We start from the raw sequence: 14,922 nt of genomic DNA, 5'->3' as shown, positions 1-14,922 counted from the left end.
TTTTAGATAAAACTATATGAAGAAAATGTTCCACAAAATGTTAAGATCCATAGTCTAATTTTAAGGCAATTCTTGTTTTTAACTGAGGAAGATTTGTATAATACATTCTTAAAATAACCTTTTATTCACTCTGAAACAACTCAGTTTTGTTGTTTTTCACTCCTGTTCAAAGTGATACATTTTTAATGTTCACTCACTTAAAATGTGAAGCATTTTAGGATCTTCTAAAGTATTTGCTTTCCAATAAGACAGCTACTTAGCACTTTCTTAAAAAATATGAGTGAGAAGTGATTGAATCTGGTGTGGATGTTTTAAATATTGTTTTTAAAAGTTAGAGTTTTGAAGTTTCAGGATAATTTACAAGCTAATTTGGAGTAGTGGTATCCAGAGCTATTAATATGTAACTAATTTTAATGACAAATCAATTTTGTAATAAATGGAGTTTTATCTCTACATAAGACACATGCTTAAAAATGAATTTATGGTTTTAAAAGTTGTATCATGTACTAGACAGATTTTAGCAGTAAAACATTAATTATTAAAACAGCTTCAAGTCTAGCTAATAAATTAAGAGTTTCTAATACTAAAAAACCACAGTCAGCAGGTTTGTAATAACCACTCACAAGATCTCTTGTCAAGTAATGAATAGCCATCTAGAAGCCTAAAGTTGAGAACGTTTGTACCGTGGTTTTGCTCAATAAGTAGCAAAACGCAGGTTGACAGTTCTAGGCCAGGAAACAACGAGCAGTTCACGGAATAGGGAGTTTAGTGGAGTGTTGGAAGGTGAGGCTGGAAAAAGGTGAAGAAGGAATCTTGCTCCATGCTAAGAACATTATCCTATGGCCAAGGAGAATATTAATGGAGGGACAGGACTGGATGCACATGTCCAACAAAGCTGAATATTGTGAAGCATTGACTCAAGTCTCAAGTGGACAGAGTTCTGCTCCCCAGCAAAACAACTGGGGCCTGCTGTCCTGGTGAAACCATGCAGCAGCCTTGGAATAGGCCTGTGGAAAAGATCATTGAACAGATCAGCTCGTGAGAGGATATTAAAATCCTTCCGCAATCATTTTTAAGATAGCTTTTAAATTGATATGTATAGCACTTTATGCAAGGTGGTTTTATGAAGTATTTGAATATCTGTATTCTTGAAGAAGAACTTGTCAGATATAAAGATGATTTAAAACAAAAGTACTTTACTTCATAATGTCGTCTTTCAATCTCTACATTTTATTGATCTTATACTAAAAAGAATGGCCCTATATAAATGTTAGTAATTAACACCATAAAACCGTATCTGTACATCCAAAGCAAAATGGATAATTAAGATAATTATTTAGATAATTTAGCACAAATAATACTTTGCTGAAATCTCTGTGAGTTAACAGAGAGGTATATATTTCTTGAATCGCTACTAGTTGTTTTCACCGTGCTTTGAAGTATAGATAGTAACCTCACTCAAATTAAAAGGTTCAGCTAAAGATTATATGCAGATGTACTATTCAAATGTTATAATTCTACTTGAATTGTGAGATGTTTCATCTTATTGTGCACATCATAAACCATGTTATTTCAGTTTAATTTGCTGTTCTGTTTCCATGGTAATTATAGTTTGGGAGAATGAGTAAAAAAAAAAAAGATATATCTCAAGATAAGCAAAAATGGAAAACATGTTGTGTTTGTTTCTGTGTACTAATTTACAGATGCCTCACTTAACTTTTATTGCTATTTGTATGCATAGCTTTGAAAATGTTTGTATAATTAACAAGTCTATATAAATTAGACAGTCTTTGGATAAGACTGGAGAAAAATAATGTGAAAATTTTTTTGTAACTCTGTTAAACTATGAAGGCTTTGAAAAGGGCTAATCAATACCTGTGGAGAATTTGAACCATTAGTAAAAATAAATACTTTCAAATTGAAGGGATTTTCGTTTTGATGGTCTTTGATGATTTTTTTTTTTTTTTTTTTTTTTGAGACAGAGTCTTACTCTGTTGCCCAGGCTGGAGTGTAGTGGCGCAATCTCGACTGGCTCACTGCAAGCTCCATCTCCCAGGTTCACGCCATTCTCCTGCCTCAGCCTCCCAAGTAGCTGGGAATACAGGCGCCCACCACCTCGCCAGGCTAATTTTTTTGTATTTTTAGTAGAGATGGGGTTTCACCATGTTAGCCAGGATGGTCTCAATCTCCTGACCTCAGGATCTGCCTGCCTCAGCCTCTCAGAGTGCTGGGACTACAGGTGTGAGCCACCGTGCCTGACCTCTTTGATGATTTTATTACATCTAAACCCATTTCATGAAATGTATTTAATCCCAAACAGCCCATACCATTAGGACCTTTTTTGTAAAACATTAGGATAAATTGGTTATATGTTTTATTATTCATTTGCTTAGTCATCAAACCAAAATTCAAAATCTCAATGTTATTGTTTTCACTCTCATTTTCTAACCTATTTTTTTAGCACAAACTAATTCCATGCTATATGGCTTTCATTGAAATAGTGGGGTTTTTTAAGTCAAGAAAATCTGGATTTGAGTCCAAAATCTAAAGACATCACTTCCTAGCAATTTATTCTGATTTAAAATAATTAGACGAATAATTGAACTTTTAAATCTTAGTCTCCTCATCTGTGGATAGTATCCGCCGTATTAGGGTTATTTTGAAGATCAGATTAGTTTAATAATAATACCTAATCTTTACTAAACATTTACTATGTGCCAGGCATTGTTTTCTAAGTGTTTTGCATATATTAATCATTCAACTCTCATAACAACCCTTTTTTAAGTGAGAAAATTAAAGTCACAGTGAGATAAAGTTACCCGCTCAAGATCACACAGCTAGTAACCGGAGGAGCTTAGGAGATGATGTAAATTGAAAACATGTTTTAAATGATCAAAATCTATAGAAATTAGAGTTATTCAAAGATTTGTTGGCTGGGTGCAGTGACTCAGCCTGTAATCCCAGCACTTTGGGAGGTCTAGGTAGGTGAATCACAAGGTCAGGACATCGAGACCATCCTGGCTAACACGGTGGAGCCCCGTCTCTATTAAAAATATAGAAAATTAGCCTGGCATGGTGGCAGGCACCTGTAGTCCCAGCTACTCGGGAGGCTGAGACAGGAGAGTCTCTTGAACCCGGGAGGCAGAGGTTGCAGTGAGCTGAGATCGTGCTGCTGCATTCTAACCTGGGTGACAGAGCAAGACTCTGTCTCAAAATAAATAAATTAATTTAATTAAATACTTGTTTAGCATAAAAAATAGTATAATTCTGTTAAGAAAGCCAGTGAAGTTAAGTGTAAAAGAGAATAGAAAAAGAGTATCTATTTAGAACTGTCAAGGGCAGCAGTGTAATTAGCTGTTTGGAGATTTTTCTCAAACTGCTTTACGTTATTAAAATAAATGACAAAGACATACAAAAGTATAGCACAGAAAGGGAAGCAATATAGGCAATAAGGATCGCAAAATATTTTTAACAATTGTTAAGTTTTCCGCTTCATTTTTAATCATTCTAAGTCCTTTAAATGAAATAGAAATTATTCATCAGGAGTCATATTCAAAGAAATGCCCAGGTAACAAGCCCAAACATTTTGTTGTGTTTTCCCCCTATTTAGACATCTGAGAGATTAAAATCCTTAGCTACATAAATAAACGTGTCCTTAATAGCAACAACAACAACCATTTCTTCTCTTTTAGACTTAGTCATGATTGTGAGCCAAATAGAAGTACGTCTCCCTTGCCACCTTTGACATTTCAAACCAAAGAAATGACAAGTCCTTTGGTTAGTGACGATGATGTATTCCCACTGGTGAGTTGTTGGTTGTGGGCTTTTTTTGTTTTTTTTCTTTAATGGGTTATTGCTTTACTCTTACACTGATGTCAATAAACTGATGTACATAGTACTTTGTTTTTAATCTCACTCCTTGAATAGGACTCCAAGATGGGTTTGTAAGTCATGTGGCCATACCTATCTATAGAAGGAAAAGATATCCATGATATTTCATAAAGTGTTTCAGTCAATGGTTATTAACCTCTAATGCAGGCCAGAATTACTGGAGATGGTTTTTTAAAAAAAATGCAAGTGTTTGGGACTCACCCTTCGATATTTCATGAGTCCTCAAGGATCTGTACATTTTAAAGAGCTACAGTGATCTTTTGGACTGATTTAAAACATCTTTTCTATTGACTCTGCCATACATGCAGACACATGTACAAATCATAAATGGACAGCTTGATGAGTTATCACAAAAGGAAGGTAACTACCACCCAAGTAATGAGCAGAACATCCCCAGCACTCCAGAACCGCAACTCATGTTCCCTTCCAGCGTCTACTTCTGCTTGCCCCCAACATAACCACTATCCTGACTTTTAGCATTATCGATTTGTTTTGCCAACTTGCAAATTTTATATAAACAATATCATATGGTATATGTTATTTTGTTTCTGGCTTCTTTTTCTCAACCTTGTTTTTTAGATTCATCATCACCCATATTGTTTTATACAGCTGTAGTTTATTTTTGTTTCTGTATAGTAATCTATGGGATATAAACACCACATTCAATGACAATAACATTTGTTTATTCATTCTACTACAGATAGACATTTGAGTCATTTCCAATTTGGGGCTATTACAAATAATGCTGCCAAAAAATTCTTTTATGAGTCTTTTGGTGCATGTATATATACATTTCCACTGGGTATATATACCTAAAATGGAATGCCTAGGTCAGAGGGTATGAATACGGTCAGCTTTAGTAGGTACCGCCAAACTGTTTTCCTGTAGGAGCCAATGAATACCCCAAGTAGTGTGTAAGAGTTGTCCTTGCTCTACAGTCTAACACATGGTGATATAAGCCTTTTTAAATTTAGCCATTATGGTCAGTATGTCGTAAGATCCTTTTGTATGGTTTTAATTCATGTTTCTCTGGTGAATAATGAGACTGAGCAATGTTTATTGGCCATTTTGATATCCTTTATAAAATATCTGTTCAATTTCCTCACTTAATTTTCTGGTGGATTGTCTTTATTGTTACTGATTTATGGGTATCCTTTCTATTCTTGATATAAGCCCTTTGTTGCTTATGTGTTGGTTTTGATTTGTAATAGTAGAGACTAGAAGTAAAAGTTAAGTTATTTTGGTAGAAGAATGCTTAAAACTATTAGCTTTTGAAGTATTAGAGATCTCTAAAGCCCTGAAATGCTCTTTTGTGTTCATCTCAACATAAAATGCCAACGTTATTTGAACAGACTAAAATCCATACCAATAATGTAAACTAAATAAAATTCCTCATTTAAGTTATGAGAAATTCTAAGGGGGCTTTGCAAATTCTGCATCAATAAAACTTTGATCATTAAGGACTTAAGTACATATTTCAGTCAAGCAATGAAAAAGTTGCTAAATTACTCCACTGTGCTAATATCAGATGATTTTAGGATTTTTAGGATCACAATTACTGTCTGCTCAAATATCACCTTATCAGATATGCCTAAGCAACCAGTCTGCAATAGTGCCTCCCTCTTCACTCCCTGCCCCTCATCTTACCTTTTCTCATAGCACTTCACTATGAGACATTTTGTTGCTTGGCCTCCCTCCTTTAGAATGTATGCTCCATGAAAGCAGGGGGTGTTTTCTATTTTTGTTCTTGTGGTAACCCAACACCTAAAATAGGGTCGGCACCAGTAGGCACATAAAAGACATGCAGAAGTCTCTGTTCATTTGATTTAATAACACAGGGCTTCCTTCTATCTCTAAAATTCTACATTAATCTTCTGAGGAATTCCTAACCTCCAGAGTAACCAGGAAAGAAAATTCTCAACTATTCCAAGAACTGGGCCTGGGGAACTTAATCTGTGATGGAGGCCTTAAAATCCTATGGGAAACTACTGTTCTAGGTGTAGTGGTTTCCATCTACTACTGCATTTTGACATCCACATCACTACCATTCCTATCAAGATCACTGCTGATCTTCTAGTTGCTAATTAAATGAACATTTTGAAGTATTCATCTTTCTTAATCTTTTTGTCTTGAGACTCTTATGTTCTCTGGCTTCTATGACACTATACTCCACTGATTCTCATGTCACCCTCTGACTACTGTTTCCCAGCCTGTTTCTGGGATTCTCCCTCCTATTTCTGTCCCTTAAATATTAGTGTTATTTATTCATAAAATAAAATAAACATGTATTGAATACCAACTATATGGCAGCTCCTGTTCTAAACATGTCTTTGAATAAGATAGATACATAAGTAGTATGGTGAAAAAATAGATGAAACTTCATCAATGGATGAATGGATAATCAGATTGTGGTATATACATACAATGGAATATTATTCAGCCATTAAAAGCAGCTATGCCAATAAAGGCCAAAAATTACTACAATGTGGATGAGCCTCAAAAACATGCTAAGTGAAAGAAGCCAAATGCAGAAGGTGATATATTGTATAATTCCATGTATATTAAATAGCCAGAATAGGTAAATGAAATCCATAGAAACAATGCAGATTGGTGGTTACCAGGGGCGGTGGGGAGGGAGAAACAAGGAGCAGTGGCTTAAGGAGCACAGAGTTTTCATTATGGATAATGAAACTATTTTGGAACTAGATAGAAATGGTGGCTGCAAAACATTGTGAATGTACTAAGTGCCACTGAACTGCTCATTTTAAAATGGTGAATTTTGTGTGAATTTTATCTCAAAAACAAGAGGAGAAAAATTAATGATCAGAAATAAATGAACAAATAAGAAAATATCAAGACCAGGTGCCGTGGCTCACACCTATAATCCCAGCACTTTGGGAGGCCAAGGCGGTCAGATCACCTGAGGTCAGGAGTTCGAGACCAGCCTGGCCAACATGGTGAAGCCCCGTCTCTACTAAAAATACAAAAATTAGCTGGGCATGGTGGCATATGCCTCTAGTCCCAGCTACTCCAGAAGCTGAGGCAAGAGAATCACTTGAACCTGGGAAGCAGAGGTTGCAGTGAGCCGAGATAGGATCACTGTACTCCAGCCTGGGCAACAGAGCAAAATGCTATCCCCCCCAAAAAAGAAAGAAAAATAAAAAGAAAAAAGAAAATATCAAATAGTAATAAATGCTGTGATGAAAAGAAAAGCAGGTAATGTGATAGGGAATGATGAAAGTATGGGGGATTATTTTAGGTTGAGTAGCCAGGAAAATTATCATTGAGAAAGGGAAATTTAAGGTGAAACCCAAACAATAACAAATCCAGCCTTGCAAAGATCTGGTAGAATAGAGTTTCAAGTAAGGGAACTATAAGGCAGGAATGAGTTTGGCAGGTATGAGAACCAGAAAGATTGGGGGGGCCTTCTGGAGCTTAGAAGGGAAGAGGGAGACTGGAACAAAAGGGAACAGAAAAGTCGTCAGGAGAAGTCCAGTATATGAGGACAGTAAGTCATGGAAAGGAGTTTGGATTTTATTTTAAAACAATGGGAAGCCATTGTAAAGTTTCAATTCGGAAAATACTGGTCTGTTTACTCCATTCAAAATTATTTTACTCTATTTAATAATAAACAGACATGTTTAAATTTTTAAACAGATCCTTTTTACTGCTAAATAAAGAATAAATTATAGAGGGGCAAGGGTAGAAGAGGAGACAACTATCATAACGCTATTGCGGTAGCCTAGGCGAGAGATAATGCTGGCTTGGTAGCAGTGAGGTAGAGCAACATATTAGATCCAGAAAATATTCTGGTGTGTAGACCAGATTTGACAATGAATTGTATATGGGAAGTGGGAGAAAAGAGTGATCAAAGATGACTCCTAGGATTTCATCCTGAGCATTGAGTAGACGCTAACACCACTTTCTGACATGGGAAGACCAGGGAAGAAATAGGGTTAGAGGAGAAATCTTGATTTCTAGGTTGGACATATAAGTTTAAAATGTTTACTAGATGCCCAAACATAGACATTAAATAGTCAATATGTGATATGTGAATCTGATATCAAGGGCGAGATCACAGCTGGAAATATAAATATGCAAATAATCAGCATGTGGTTGGTATTTAAGTCTATAGAACTGGATGAAAATACTTAAGTATAAAGAAGAAATCATCCCAATACAAAGCCTTGGTCCATAATATTGAGTGACCTAATGGGAATCCCGAAGGAAAGGAGGAAAGTTTGATAATGAAGAGGATGGGGCTCAAGGAGGGTCCTCTTTCATTTGCAGAAACAAAGTCACTGAGAGGTATGAAGAAATAGGATCCACAGTATAGGAGGAAGGATGAGTTTCTGAAACAGGAGGATGGCCTAAAATTCAGCTACAGATACAAATGGATGTGGAATAATGAGGGAGCTCTCCTGTGATCCCTAGGAGGAGGCCAGGTCACAAGGTAATGAGTAAGAAAGTGAACATACCAGGGAAGTGCAATAGAATCGCCTCGTAGTGTTCTCTGACCACATGATACTTATGGTCATGAATTTAAAGTGAAACTAGTCCATGCAGTAATTTACCCCCAACCTGTTGGCTCCAGCATTCAGCTGCTCAGGTGTAGGCATGACCCAGGCAGATGGGTCAACTTAATTAAAAAGGGGTGGGTTTTACCGGGTTATTAGGATAGAGACAAGATACAGGGAGGGACAAGTTGCTGAATGGTTATGAGATGGATGGGAATAAGCAGAGTCAGAAGGGAAGAGAGAGTATGAGGAAGATGATGGATAGTGAAAAGGCAAGAGTCTAAATGAGGTCAGAGAACTTCTGGTGTGGGAGTGCTAGATTAAGCATGCTGTAAGGATGATGGATAGGTTGCTTTAAATCTCAATTAGTAAATAATGCAGTTCTCATTGATGATAATGTCAAGGACATGCTATGTGGGTGGATGCCTGAGATGAAGGATTCCCCAGGGCTCCATCTTTTAACTTCTTTTTTTCCTTTTACTTGCCTATCTTGGATTATTTCAATCTTATGGCCTGTCATCTATAACTTCCAAGTCTGTCTCTCTGATTCAGATCTGTATTCTGAGTCCTAGACTGACTTATCTCACTGTTTACTTGAGTCTCTTTAAGTCTCATGTCACCTCAAACTCATTATTACTCAAAATTGAATCCATTTTCTTCACTCATAAACTAACTAAAAAATTTTATTGAAAACACACTGACCCAACCTGGTGAATCAGAAATAAATAAGAGGCCAGGAGCTGTGGCTCACACCTATAATCTCAGGCCAAGGCAGGAGGGATTGCTTGAGCCCAAGAGTTCAAGACCAGTCCAGGCAACAGAGCGAGGCTCCGTTTCTACAAAAACTTTTTTTAAAAAGAGCCGAGTGTGGTGATATGTCCCTGTAGTCCCACCTACTGGGGAAGCTGAAGTGGGAGGATCACTTGAGCCCAGGAATTGGAAGGTAGAGTTAGCTGTAGTTGCACCACTGTGCTCCATTCTGGGCAATAGAGCAAGACACTGTCTCAAAATAAATAAATAAATAAAAGAAGGAAGATCTTACTCTTAATGGCTTCTTTTACCTTTTTCTCTTTCTCAGTAAACGGCATGAGTATCACTAATCACTCAGGCCAGAATCTAGGAAGTCATCTGTCTGAGATCAGGTTTTCTAGAACCTGAGATGAGATTCTTGTGAAAGTGACTTACTGAGGGAGTATTTTAGTGTTTTCAGGGGGAAAGTGAAGGAGACAGGCTATGGGAGGGGAGAAAAATTAAGCAAAGATGTGGTCTCAGCTACAAACTAGTATAGCCTGGTGTCCCAGGAAGCTTGGCACCTAAATTGCACCACAGCATTGGTTCTTACCGAACAAGAAGTCTGGTATTTTATGCCCCTGTGTCCATCAATCAGTCATTGCCTCAGAGAGGGTAGCAAATGGGCAGAGGAGGGACTGCAGCTTCCCAAGTGAGGCAGGAGCCTCCAGTTCAGTGGAGAGCAGCTCCCCAAAGGAGCCAGCTGTGAGCTGTTAGTAGCCAACACCCACCCAGTTGGAAGAGAGATGCATCAGCCTGGGAAGGGGATCCAGGTAGGGCACCAACCACCATGGTTGCACCACTCAGAACCAGCTTCTTCCATAGCTTCCATTCAGGCATAGCTTCTTTACAATTCTCGCTGGTCATAATTTCTGGAAAAACTGTTTAGAGGAAAGTTAGTGAGATAAGCCACAGCCCCTGATGCTGCAATTGGTCGCTGACACCTATCATTGCCTCACCCATTCTAGATTCCTCTCCCCATCAGCCAACTCTTCTGTTGATCCACGTGGCTTTTCTTTTGGGGTGAGCCCCTAATGTCCATGCCCTTATTAGGATATGGTTTCTGTATTTGCCAATTAAAATTAAAACTGGGCATGAGAGTAACAAAAAGATGCCTCAGAGGATCATTGGAGTACCAAACACATTCCTCACTGCCTCTGTTATGCAGTAGCATTCTTACCTCTTCAGGATGACTTAGGGTCAGCTACCTCTGCCAGTATAGGAACTCCACTCTGTGTATCTGATCTATTGGCATGAGGAGCCCAAAGTGACCATATGGGAGCCAAAGCTCTAAGTTTGGTGGGACTCTTACAGGTCTTTTGGTAGAAGCATTCTGCCTCTAAGAGCCAGGACCTGTAGAACAACAAAGCCTAAAGATACATAGACAGAAAGCACAGATTCTCCAAGTGGGTTAACAGAAGTGATAGAGAGTGGAGCCATTCCTGCTTCCTCCGTTTTGTTCCCAGATCCGTGTATTCTACCCATTGGAAACACAGAACCATAAAACAGCCATTGGTTTAAAGTGTATACCACATCCTGAAGAATGGCACCCCAACCTCACAGGATATAATCTCCAAGCTGGTGCCCCAGCTTTGCCATCAAGAGGCCATCCCAAAGCTCTATCATGCTAGCATCCTCTGGATAGTGCTGTGTGTGGTTAGGACCAGTGGATACCATGGTCTTGCCTGTACTGCCATACTCTTTTGCTATAAAGTAGGTATCTTTACTATTAAGCAGGGTCTCTCTCATGTCTGCAGGTAAGTGATTCTGTGAGCCCTAAGATAGTGGTGCAGCCAGGAAAGGCAAACATGCAGAATTCATATCCATTCTGATAAGGATACAGCATGGCCATTTCCAAGGTACTAGGGACCTAATGCAGTCAAGTTGCCACCAAGAGGCTAGTTGGTCTCCTTGAGAGATGATGCCATATCAAGAGCTCAGCTTTAGTTTCTGTTGCAAGCAGGTCAGACATTCAACAGCAATGGTCGCTGGATTACCCTTGGTGAAAGGGGAAACCATGGTATTGGTATGATGCATAATTCCCACTGAGGTAGCCAAAGACAGAGGATGGATCAAATCACCCTGTCCACTTGCTGGATGCTCTGTCTCAACCAGGACTCAACAGCATGACAAGAATTGTCTTGCAAATAGTATATAGGTTTCTGCTACAGATGGCATAGTCTTGTTCCAAAATCTTAAGGGTCTATGACACAGCTTTCCCCCTGAAACTTTCCAGACGCTCCACAACGCATTTTTCTCTACCGAAGATTCTTTTAGTATGGCATCTACCAAGTCATTTGACCAAAGTAGCGGGACTACTTGTACCCTATCCTGAACCTACTACACAGCTCTTTCTTTCTAGAATTCTGGGCTTGCTCAAAAAAAATTGTTTTCTGTGTTGCCCAATAAATGAATCTGATTATTCAATTATTTGATCCAAGGGTGGAACATTTTCAAGGTGCATTAATTTTTGCTTTACTTAGGATGTTCTGACATGCCCCATAGCAGTAGACACCTAAAAACAATGTGTCAAGCCCCAATCTTTTATGGGGTTTATCTTTCACCCTCTGGAGTACTTGCATCTTTCCATCCCTTTAATATACTTGCTACTTCTTGCTCATCAAGTCTCATTAACATGATGTTACTGTTAATATATGATGTTCCATGTGATAGTCTTTGGAATGTCCAGATGGGCTAGGCCCCTTCAGAATTTATTATGACAGCTTCATTAATATAACATTGGGGCAAAACCATGGATATATACTGTTGGCCACCCCATGTGAATGCTAACTGCTTCCTATCCTCCTTTTTATTAGATATTAAAAAGAATGCATTTGCCAATATTAAAAAGAAAGCATTTGCCAGATCAGTAGTAGCATACCATCTACCTCAGGCTGTGATAGTCTTCTCTAGTAGAGATACTATCCCTGACACAGCAGCTACAGTTGGGGCTACTAGTTGGAAAAGTGTGCAGTACTCCATCATTCACATGATCCCTAGTTTTGGCAGGGGCCAGATTGGTAAACAAAATCCACCTATAACAAGGTTCACATGTATACAGATTGTCAACTCCCCAAACACTACATAAAGTCCCATTCTTCCTACCAAAATGAAAGTCAAAGAAGAATATAGTAACACAGAACTGGAAAATTAAAGTACAAATTTCCCCAACTAAAAAAAAAATTACTTAATTTTTGTATGTGGCTTTTTAAAATGAAGAATTGTAAAATTATCTGATGTTGTCCTTTATTCCTTAGCTACAGATTTTTATTTTTACTTTTTGTAAATAAGCACTAAACAGGTCACAAACCGTTAAATTGCATTTTCATGTCACCATGAAGGCTGGAATTGGGGCACTCGTCCCTGATACTTTCTTTTCTATGATAAGACAAACAAGATACATGCCAGCATCACAGCCGTCCCTACTAGGGAGCCACCTCCACCCCAAGACATATCATGCAGCCAGCCTTCTCACCTGGCTAACTCCAAGCATTGATTTGCCCTGTCAAAGCCAGTCCTTATTTTCTATATAAACCTTCTGGTGCAATTCCACTATAATCTTTACTTTAACTTTTTGGAGTTGCCTATTTTCAAATGAAAATCACTGGCTTTGCAAATGATTGCAGCATATTTTAGGCAGGTTCCATGGTGAGTGCATTGTCCCTGCATTTGCGGTTGGACAATACAATGCTCATTTCTAGAGCTTTTTAATGTAATGGTGCTGTGATGTCTTACTTAGTTCCTTGAAGATTTCATTACTGGTAACTGAATTACACTAGTAGTAGGAATTCAGCCCAAGATGTGTTCTTTCATTAAGAGCTGCAGTGTTTGACAGTATGTCAGGGATGAAGCATGCCTGGAAATGTGAAGATGTTTAAAAGCTCTGTATTCCTCATTCACTTTTCTTTCTTTCTCTCTTTAGTCTCCCCCAGATATGTCCTTCCCAGCATCTTTGGCTGCACAGCATTTCCTTCTGGAAGAAGAGAAACGAGCAAAAGAACTTGAAAAACTTCTAAATACACATATTGATGAACTGCAAAGACACACAGAATTTACTCTTAATAAATACTCCAAGCTAAAACAAAATAGACACATATGAGCTTTTAAACTTTTTTATTTGCTTCCCCCGCCCCCAACCAAGAAAAAAAGCTCTGGTAAAATATTTACAAAGCTGATTAATGATTAATGAAATCAAGAAATTCTGTTCTGTTTCCTTGAGTAAATAATTTTGGTAAGGCAGCTAGAAAATAGTAAGTATTTTGTTCGATAAAGCTGTTTGCATTTCTGCATTAACATGCTAAATTGTCCTGCTGTAGAGTTACTATAAAATAAACATGACTATTCCAAAAGAGATTTTTTTTTCCAGTCTAAGGAATATGTTGGAATTAAATATGCAGTTTTTTCCCCACTTGAATCATGTATACTGAAAACCCATTTCCTCAGCAGCTACACAAAATAAGGGAAAGGGAAGTGCTATATTCCAGATACAAAGCACTCAAAGGCAGCTCAGTTGTACTGGTTTTGAAAACTCAAGGATTTTATAAATAAAAATATTTAAGTATTTCCAGTTATGTAAACACTCTAAAATTCTACAATTTTTTGAAAAAAAAAAAAAAAGCTATAGCTTTACTGTTTTTACATTCACCTTTATAATGTCTGTCTGTTTCAACACAATGAAGGTACATGGAATGTGCAATTTACAAACCTAAAATATATGTGCCAAAAATTAATGCTTTTTTGTTAGTACTAATTACTTCATGGACACGAACAAGATAAAGGAAATATGAAGCATTACTGTTGCTACATTTTTCTTTGTAATCACCTCTGTTTTTAATGCAATGAAGGAATGTCAAATTCAATGGACTTGAAGCATAAATGCTAAATCTGTATAGAACAGTAATAGCATGGCTGTGAACAATAAAACAGAAGTTACAAATACACAGCAATAATAGAATATACTTTAAGAGTTTGGTGTGTGTGTGTGTGTGTGTGTGTTTATATATATATATATATATGAAGAGAGATTATGAAAAAAGTTAAGTCCTACTACAGCTTTTATGGTTTTCTATTTCCCTTTAAAGAAACAATCTCAACATACTGAAAGATAAACCAAAATGCTATCAGGTAACAAGTGTCATTTTCACGTGAAAAATGCAGAGCATTGTAGACTTCAGATGACACGACCACATGTATTTGTAGAGCTCTGGACGTTGGAAGAAAAAGAAAAGACGTATTCGTATAGCTCTTGATGTTTGTCTTAGTTCAGCCTGCTATAACAGAAATACTACAGACTGGGTGACTTAAACAACAAACATTTATCTCTCACAGTTCAGAAGGCTGGGAAGTCCAAGATCAAGTTGCCAGCTAATCTGGTGTCTGGCAAGGGCCCACTTCCAGGCTTGTTGACAGACACCTTCTTGATGTATCTTCACATGGCAGAGAGGAAGTATCTCTCTCGTTTCTTCTTCTTTTTTTTTTTTTTTTTTTTTATTATACTTTAAGTTCTAGGGTACATGTGCACAACGTGCAGGTTTGTTACATATGTATACATGTGCCATTTTGTTTTGCTGTGCCTATCAACTCATCATTTACATTAGGTATTTCTCCTAATATTATCCCACCCCCAACCCCCTACCCCTCGACAGGCCCTGGTATGTGATGTTCCCCGCCCTGTGTCCATGTGTTCTCATTGTTCAGCTCCCACTTATGAGTGAGAACATGCAGT

At 37.8% G+C, this 14,922-nt stretch overlaps 1 protein-coding gene across 1 annotated transcript in view; it reads left to right on the top strand.

Annotated features, from left to right (window-relative positions):
* DEUP1 (deuterosome assembly protein 1) overlaps positions 1–14,056 on the top strand; it is a 104,370-nt gene extending 90,314 nt beyond the window's left edge. Inside the window, exons 13-14 of the mRNA XM_010357360.2 lie at positions 3,693–3,804; positions 13,120–14,056. Coding sequence (XP_010355662.1) covers positions 3,693–3,804; positions 13,120–13,296 — 289 coding nt within the window. The 3' untranslated portion in view covers positions 13,297–14,056. The remainder of the gene's footprint in view (positions 1–3,692; positions 3,805–13,119) is intronic.
* The last annotated feature ends 866 nt before the right edge of the window (positions 14,057–14,922 follow it).

Source organism: Rhinopithecus roxellana, chromosome 15 (genome assembly GCF_007565055.1).
Source record: "Rhinopithecus roxellana isolate Shanxi Qingling chromosome 15, ASM756505v1, whole genome shotgun sequence".
NCBI lineage: Eukaryota > Metazoa > Chordata > Mammalia > Primates > Cercopithecidae > Rhinopithecus > Rhinopithecus roxellana.
This window is presented reverse-complemented; position numbering and strand designations above follow the sequence as displayed.